Source organism: Cyprinus carpio, chromosome B8, assembly GCF_018340385.1.
Source record: "Cyprinus carpio isolate SPL01 chromosome B8, ASM1834038v1, whole genome shotgun sequence".
Lineage (NCBI taxonomy): Eukaryota > Metazoa > Chordata > Actinopteri > Cypriniformes > Cyprinidae > Cyprinus > Cyprinus carpio.
The window spans coordinates 6,552,927-6,562,362 of record NC_056604.1 but is presented as its reverse complement, the minus strand read 5'-3'; the positions used below and the strand labels follow the sequence as shown (position 1 = coordinate 6,562,362).

The 9,436-nt window shown below is 35.5% G+C and overlaps 1 protein-coding gene across 1 annotated transcript; it reads left to right on the top strand.

The window, feature by feature from the left end:
* The first annotated feature begins 431 nt into the window (after positions 1-431).
* On the top strand, positions 432-4,496 carry LOC109107126 (pre-mRNA-splicing factor SPF27). Its single transcript, XM_042729383.1, has 7 exons — positions 432-581; positions 830-922; positions 1,007-1,077; positions 2,172-2,333; positions 3,599-3,649; positions 3,769-3,849; positions 3,962-4,496. The coding sequence occupies exons 1-7, from the start codon at positions 489-491 to the stop codon at positions 4,086-4,088; spliced, it is 678 nt and encodes a 225-aa protein (XP_042585317.1). The 5' UTR covers positions 432-488; the 3' UTR covers positions 4,089-4,496.
* Positions 4,497-9,436: the final 4,940 nt, after the last annotated feature.

Genomic DNA, 9,436 nt, shown 5'->3' with positions numbered 1-9,436 from the left:
GGCTCTTGCACATTAAAGTCACTTTTGAGTTTCTGTTTACCATATTAAGTATGCATGAGATAAAATAACAATGCAAAAAAAAAAATAATAATAATAATGAGTACTTCTTAAGTTGAAATAAAATTGTAAGTAATAAAAAAAAATTTTTTATCTTCAGAAATGTAATCAAGTAAAAGTACAAGTAATCAGTTTAAATTTTACATGAATAAAGTACAAATACCCCCAAAATAATACTTAAGTACAGTAATCCAGTAAAATTACTCAAATATTTTACACCCCTCCAAATAGCAAACATTTCAACAGTAGGCTATTATAACAAAATTGTGGAAAACGCGGCAACAGTTTACAAGCATCCAGATTTCGCGGGAAAACCGCGACATTGGCAAACACTGCGCGCGTCTCTTCCGATACACAAGGGGCGCTGATGTTCGTATTTCATTCAATTTAATCATAATAGAAGCAGAGCGTGAAGCGTGTTTTTGTAAAGGATGGCAGGGCCGGCCTCAGTCGCTGGTGATGTTTTTGTCGATGCTCTGCCTTATTTTGACCAGGGTTATGATGCTCCAGGGGTCAGAGAAGCCGTAAGTAGTCTGAATATGTCTTTTTGTACGTCCTGTCTTCTTAAAACGACGATGAATAATACATGTTTGACCCGAGTTGTAACTGTGAAGACAGCTAACGGCTGCGCCTAACGTTACTTCTGGTTCATAAATGAGACCGTTTAGTTGTTTAATCAACTTATGTTTCTGTTTTAAGTACGCGATAGTATCCCAGATATCATTATTAGCGGAAATGAAATTATATTCGAATCGTTCTGAATCAATTTTAGGCAGCTGCTTTGGTGGAGGAAGAGACGAGACGATACAGACCAACCAAGAACTATTTGAGCTACCTTCCCACGCCAGATTTCTCTGCTTTTGAGGTGCGAGAAAAATACCCGTTCTGCTACTACTTTACTATAATCCACATGTTCACGTAATAATCTCTGTTATGTTGCTCTCATTAGACCGATATCATGAGGAATGAATTTGAGAGACTGTCAGCTCGTCAACCAATGGAGCTGCTCAGTATGAAGAGGTCAGTTTATTGAACAATTTCTGTTAAAGGTGGTCAACTCTAACCTTGTGTTCTGCTTCATGTAACCTATTCTAGTTTATAGAAGAATAGGAAACTAAATTGCAATAAATCTATTGTTTGTTTATTTGGATCCCCATTGCTAATCTTCCTGGGTCCACATATCTGTACAAAACAAAATTCATACAAATAAGTTAAAGAACCCAAATACAGTTACAGCAATCACGTCACAAAAGTATACCTCTAGCAGCAGAAAAACACACATGTACAAGCATTTCAAAGAAAGAACAGGGAGTGTGATACTTGAATACCTAATGCAAATATACCAACAGTGGTGAGTGTAATTTAATCTTCATCAACAGCCGTGATAACTTTCTATGCATGTCACTAACATTAGCCCGAAATGGATAATGAAGCTCTGCTTCTCTGTTCTGAACCAACTTAAGTTGTTGTTGTTTTTTAAGGTGTTTTTCAGATGCACTTGACCATACCATTGAGCAGTAATCAAGATGTGATAAAACTAATGCCTGCAGCACATCCATTGACACTAAAGATGAAATAAATGCAGAACATTTGCTATCTAAAGATGACTCTGGGCAGAAAGGCTGCACTGATATTAATAGCTTGTAGCAGCCTATATGACACTAGCATAATCCTATCCACCTTATTTTGCAATGCAGAAGTAAGCTATTTTCTGTGAATATGAAAAGTGCAGTAAATCAGTGTTTAGGATTATGATGATAAAATAAAATATAATAACAAATACCAGCTTGCAGTTCAGCTAAAATAAAGTGAATGGATAAGAGATGTTTCAATAATCAAACCAGCTTCACTGTTGATTACATACAATGTACAGATTTACTTTTACACATCCATTTATCCAGAGAGACTTGTATTGCATTCCAGGTACGTGTTTTTATCAGTTCTTGGTTTCCCTAAGGATCAAACTTATGATCTTGGCATTGCTAGTGCCGTGCTCTACCTTTTGAGCTACAGGAAGGCCAAAATTAGTTGATCTGAGCTAATTTCGAGTCTATATTCTTATCTAAAAAAAGTTGTTTGCTGTTAAATCTACCTTCTTGTGCTTGTTTTCTTAGATATGAGCTTCCTGCTCCATCGTCTGGGCAGAAGAATGACATCACAGCATGGCAGGACTGTGTCAATAACTCTATGGCGCAGCTGGAGCATCAGGCAGTGCGCATTGAAAACCTCGAGCTCATGGCTCAGTATGGATCTAATGCGTGGAAGGTGTCTAATGAGTAAGTGAACAGACCATTCAAGATCTCAATCTTTCTCAAGAAACTCCATTTATTGATGTAAAGAAAACATGAACGTGTACTCACCCTTAGGACATCCAAAATGTAGATGAGTTTTTCTTCATCGGAACAGATTTGAGAAATTTAGCGTTGCATCACTTGTTCACTGCAGTGAATGGGTGCCGTCAGAATAAGAGTTCAAACAGCTGATAAAAACATCACGATAATCCACGTGACTCCAGTCCATCAGTTAACATCTTGAAGTAAAAAAAGCTGTGTATTTGTAATAAATCCATCAAGGTGTTTTTAAAGGGCTTGTAAACTGTGCTTGATCTGTACATACTACTTTACCAATTCAGCTGAGGTGACTTTTTCACTGAAGAAATCAGTATTATGGATAGAGGTAGTGCTGTCAAATGATTAAACGTGATTAATCGAATCCAAAATAAAAGTTTTTGTTTACAAAATATGTGTGTACTGTGTATATTTATTGTGTATATATAATTACACACACAGTATATATTTTGAAAATATTTGAATGTGTTTACATGTATATATTTATATTCATATAATTTGTATAAAATATAAACCTATATTCTTAAATATGTACGTGTGTATGTGTGTATATATACAATATACATACATAGTAAATATTCACAGTACACACACACATTATGTAAACAAAAATTTATTTTGGATGTGAATCGTTTGACAGCCCTAGATAAAGGACACATGTTTTAGCTGGAAGCAATAGTTTAGTCTTAATGATGGATTTGTTTCTTACAAAAATGCAGCTTGTCACTTCACAAGATGTTAATTGATGGACTGGAGCTATGTGGATTACTTGTGTATTATTGTGATGTTTTTATTAGCTGTTTAGACTCTGATTCTGACGGCACCCATTCACCGCAGAGGATCCATTGGTGAGCAAGTGATGCAATGCTAAATTTCTCCAAATCTGTTCACACAAAGAAACAAACTCATTTACATCTTGGATGGCCTGAGGGTGAGTAGATTTTAAGCAAATGTTCATTTTGGGTGAAATTCCTCTTAATCTAGGACCTACTTTGTATTACATTTATTAAAGGGGTTAAAGTCAGTTTTGAAAATGGTGAACGTTATTTGCGGGGTCATGACTAAAGAGCTTAGAGGATTAAAATGCTATTTAATTCTTTAATGATGCAATATACATAGAAAATCTAAACAATTGTGAGTTCTATTTGTGGATTTTATGTTGCTCATAATTGGTTGTCTTCTCTGTGAAACAGTAACTTGGCCTTAATGATTGAAAATGCACAAAAGGAACTGCAGAAGGCTAGGTGAGTGACCTATAGGTCGATGTAATTTACTTTACATATGGGTGTTGTATATTGTGGTTGTGCACAAACTATTTAACTAGCTTTTAAAATTAATCTTAATATTTCTATTCTCCTTTCAGAAAGCAGATACAGGACCTGAACTGGCAGCGCAAAAACGATCAGCTGGCTGGAGGAGCCAAACTACGAGAACTTGAGTCAAAGTTAGTACTTTATTATGTTTCTATATGAAAAACCTGTCCAGAAATGGTCTTGAGTTAAATAAAATTAGTTTACTCCGCTCTGATGGAAGCGTTTCTGCTTATGTTTTCACAGCTGGGTGTCTCTCGTTAGTAAGAACTATGAGATCGAGCGAGCCATCGTACAGCTGGAGAACGAAGTGGCACAGATGAAACGGCAACAGGGTGATGAAAACAAAGAGAATATTCGACAGGATTTTTAAATAATCAAAACAGTTCAACACCATCTTGAAACTGTCAGACTTTGCTAAAGCAAAGGATCACCAAAGTGTGATGTTGTGTTTTTTGTTTTGTTCCGTTTTCGTGACGAACAGAGAAAACAGTCTTTGTAAAACACAAATGAGCAATAGTGTTGTAGTGCAAACAGAGGGTAAGCTGGTGTATAGTTCATGATTTTGCACCAAAATTAAACAAGTTGTCCATTTGGATTCTGGAAATCAGTAACTCACATTTGTTTACTGTATACATAAAGTAGTTAATGTGGGTGTGTTGACATTTATAACAATTTTGTGTTTATATACAATTACCTGGTGGACATTTATTTCATCTAAATTTTTATGTTCTACTCTATTTGTAATATTTTTTTTAAATATACAATAAAATGGTGAAATAATGACTTGCATCGTTCAGTTTCTCAGTTAAGACTCCACCAATGTGTCTGGAAATGGAAAATATAAATTATCTAAGAACATCACTGGCTAAATTACACACTTTTGGCCTTTTTTTATTATTATTTTTTAAATCACTTTTAATTCCTGTCTATTTAATTCCTGTCTAATTCCTCTACATGAATAAACTGTAGAAACAGCTATAGGGACCTGTATTGGATGGTAGTATAGATTAAAAAAAAAATATTGCACTCTCTTTTGTATTAACTTATACATTTAACGTTTGCTGTGAGCTACTTAAACTTTGATCAAAGTAAAGTTCAAAGTAACTTTAGTTTTAAACTTTTGTATTAAATTGTTACATGCCACAGGGGTTAGTTACTTGCAGTAAGTGGTCTGTTTGTGAGTCCTGAGGTATTTTAAGTATCTTGATTAATCGGGGGCCTTTTCTTTGATCTCCCGAAATAGTGCACACTGCTCATTAACTTGATATTTTTTTTTTAAATCGATTTGGAATGCAACATGGTTACTAAGAAATCTAATTGCTTGATCTATCTCCCTAATTTTTTATTTATGACTTTGACCTTTTGACCTTGACCCCTCCCCCACTTGACCTTTTGACCTTGACCCTTCCCCCACACACATACGGCTTTGACCTTTTAATGGTCGCAGCTGTTGTTACGACATGTGATATGACGTGTTTGTAATAAGTCATGTTTATATGTCATCACCCGTGAAATGACTCAATATTTACAACTTTCGTGAATAATCGGCAGCTGTGACCTTTCATCTGTTTTGTAATATATCATGTCATTAGGGATTATCCTAATGACAGGCGTTACGATCACCTGTTTGTAAAATAGACACCGGTCCTCCGGTATGCGACAGCTTCTTTATAATATATCATGCTTAGCTGTTGTACTGCGGATGTGTTATGACATCCATTTGTGATAGATCATGAAATAAGATTATGTCGTCTGTTTGTTACGGTCACCTGTTTGTAATTCAGATGCCGGACCTCCGGTATGCGACTCTAAATACACTTAAATCACAAAGAAGGGTACACATGTGCTCTTAGCCGGTGTCCCGCTAGAGCAGAGGTTTTGGTCATCCTACACGGCTGTGAGAAAGAGATATTGGTTTAAGGACAATTTGAAAAATAAGTAAAAGAATATCAATTTTAAGAGATGAAAATTCATGTTTAATTATTGTTATGGACATCGATAATGCTGTCAATGCATGTTTGATGTTTAAAATAAAATTCCAACACTAAAGGAGTCAATAAATGAGTAATAGAAAAGAGGAAAATATTGCCATAAAATGACACTCGCGCGCACACACACACATTCTAATTGTTGTTTTTCTGATTTTCAGCAATATAAAAACTAAGGTTAAATAAAATACATAACGATGTATACTGAATTGAAAAATAAGAAACTTTGAGTTTAATGAAACAATTTTTCAGGGGTTGTTATGGAGAGTTTCACCTCCAGAACGAGAAGGGTCTGTCTGCAGACTGCAAGACAGGGGCGTAACTTGAAGTGGGCGTAACTTGACGAAAGAGGCGTAACTTGAAGTTGTCCAAATCACACAGAACCACACGAGATGTCAAAACGAGATTTTGTCCGGCTGCGTTCGAAACCGCATACCCTTTAATTAGGCACTTAATTTCAATAAGAACTAATTTAAAGAGCGATAAAAGAGTACATACTCTACAGCCTGAATGCGTATTTGTGTATGAAGCATTAATGCGGATATCATCATCCGCTATGTTGATCATGTGACCTACAAAGTTAAAATGAGCGTAAAAACTTAAAAGATATGAGTGACAGGTTTAATAAATGTATTTGTATCTTGATAATGAAGATTGTAGCATAGCCAATACTGTTAATTTAAGTTTTTATATTTTTAAGAATATTTTTTCAATTATTTTATGTGAATTTTTTTTTCTTGTATAGTATCTCATACTATGATGAACACGTACATTTTTATTTACTGTTTTATGGCGTTATGATTGTTATTGTTAGATACAACCCTCTTACCATGATCTTTTATGTAAAAAGTTTGGCAATAATAATAAAAAAGAGGGTCAGGTGCACTACCACCTCACAGCATCACTAACTCAACAGTCACGTACAGTTTCTCTCAGCGACAATATCTGCACAAACGAAACGTCGAACAGCTGCTCGAAGATCTTGCCTTTGGAGAAGATTGTTGATTTTATACTCTAAAAATGTAAGTATTACTACTCAAAAATTAACATTACCCCATAATGAATTGCATCTTTTGCACACCCCAACACTTACACATGCAATAATAATGATAAATGCCAACCAATAGTTATATACCTTTTTTTCCATTAAAATTACATTTTAGTAAAAGAAGCAAAATGTATTTTCTGTCGTGACATAGCTATACATGAATATACAATAATGCAGTTGATGTGAATACATCAGTTTTCATTCAAGCAATTAATACATTAATAGATCAAATATTTATATTTTTGTTCTAACACAACAATAAACATGTCTAAATGATTAAAAGAATGTATAAATGTTGGCATCACAATAAATGCATACATGTACAAGTCAACAACACATGAAACAAAGCTTCATTCAAACTTACTGTTCTAACAATCATGTATTTACAGACGGTGAACCCCACATCTTACTATCATCTCAACACAGCTGAGACAGTTCTGCTGCGCTGTGCTTCACAATCTCACTCTTCTCAACGGGGATGTCGTTGAGCAACAGGTAAGGAAGACCATGATGTCGGCTCTCACCACACAACCTTGAAGCGAGAGCAGAAGAACACATGCAGGACAATCTGACTGCTGCTGTGTCTGCTCCAAACAATCGTGTGCTGCTCTCCATGAGCACCACTACCTGTAAAACATTTACACAGAGTTTACAAGTACATGCATTGATTTATTACTTTTGTAATGCGTACTAAACCACTGAACTGGTTCAAAACTGTGCTTGAGCACGGCTCTTTTCTCCAGCTTGATCAGAGGATTGTAGGCCCCTGTAATAAGAGCACTGTCAATCACTTCAGATAAAAGCTCCATCACATTTTTTGATGATGCTTTTGAAAGTCAGCCTTCATCGTATAAACAGAAACCAGCAGAACAAACTTTACCAAAATCAAATCCTCAGTGTCTTTTGGTCTTTCTCTAGATGCTCTCGCTGCTGGGGTCACTGAGGATGAAGAGACCACAGCAGCATCTGGTCCTGATGAGACAGTAAGAGCTGGAGTGATGGAGCATCTCATCCGTGTCTCTGGACCATTTTCAGATGCTGCAGTGGACTTCTCCATCCTCAGTGCACACACCAGTCTGCAGACATTTTCATAACCTACAGAAATACACACACACAATACAAAAAGTCATTACTTTATTCTTTTGTTTCAGGTTTTTCCTTTTTTTCCTCCCCTTTCCTTGCAGGTCCTGCTCCACCACAAAAGATCTGCAGCAAATGCACAGAAATCAACAATAAGAAAAGTGCTGTAATAAATAACTGTTTGAAATTACACTAATTCAAATGTTTTATTTATTTTTGTAGTGTACTTACACAAATCCTTTGATGGCAGCATTCCTTCTTCAGTCACTCTACAGCAGACAAACATAATCTGTTCCTGTAACATCCAGGACAAGAGTCAAGTAACCTCTGTGATTTATCTGTGATATACTGCATCTGCATGTTGAGTTAGTAACTGATGTAACTCGCTTTTTATCCAACACAAATGTTCCTAAAATTATCAATATTGCAAATGGACAAATAAAATAGATAACTAGTGTTTAGTTACTGTATGTAGATTTGTTTGTTTACATGACTAACACTCATCTAAAGCAGTGCTGACAGTGAATTCTACATAATAGCACACACACATCACTCAGATGTCTGTTTCATGTCTGTCAAATGTGCTCATCTGCAATACTTATCAAAGACTATCCTGTCAGATGATAAACAGACATTTAGTAATAGTCTTCAAGATGTATATATGGTTTATGTAAATCCACTTTAAAAGAAGTGTACTTAATGGAGCTACCCTGTTAGTTATTCATTATAAAACGTGTTTTTACAGCACAATCACAAATATGCTATATTATGTAATTAACAAACAGGGTTTAGATTAAGCCAGGATCAGGCCATAGCTCAATTAGTCTTGTCTGTGAAACCGGAGGATAGCGTCTTTACACCTTTTGCTTATATGTTGCTGACTTTACACCTTAGTTTTAAATAGATTATTAACTCCAAAATCAATACCACTGTATGAAAATAACTTGTACTCTTAAATTTAAATAATTATTTAGTGAAAAAATATATTCTCACCATTGTACCTCATTGTAACTTCTTTCCAGTTTAACAGCGGTTGGCATCCAGCTTATTGGTGCAATACCGCCCTCTTCTGTCCCGGAGTGTGGATCAGATAATAGGTTTTCCTACTAAATGTACACATCACTCACATTCTCCCCTAACATTAATATCTACACACACCTTATGCATCAAATCCTGCCTAAAACCTCTGCTTCCCTTAAAAAACGTAATCAACAACTTATCGTTTTGACATCTCGCGTGATTCTGTGAGATTTCGACAACTTCAAGTTACGCCTCCTACTTCAAGTTACGCCTCTTTCAAGTTACGCCCCTGTCTTGCAGTCTGCAGACGTACACGCTTGTCCAGAACAGCAGACGCAGACTTGAGTTTTCACGTTTACTTTCAGAAAACTTTCTCTCTCTCTTTCTCTCTCTCCCTCACACACACACACACACACACAGACACAGATGTTTTTATTTAAATCATTATAATGAAATGAAAATAAAGTATAACAATTTTAGCTTAATGAATAAACTTAGAACTTAATAAAAAAATTGTCTTACATTTTCAGAGGACCTCAAATGAGATTATATCAAATAGTTTTAGCTGAATTAGAAAAGCAC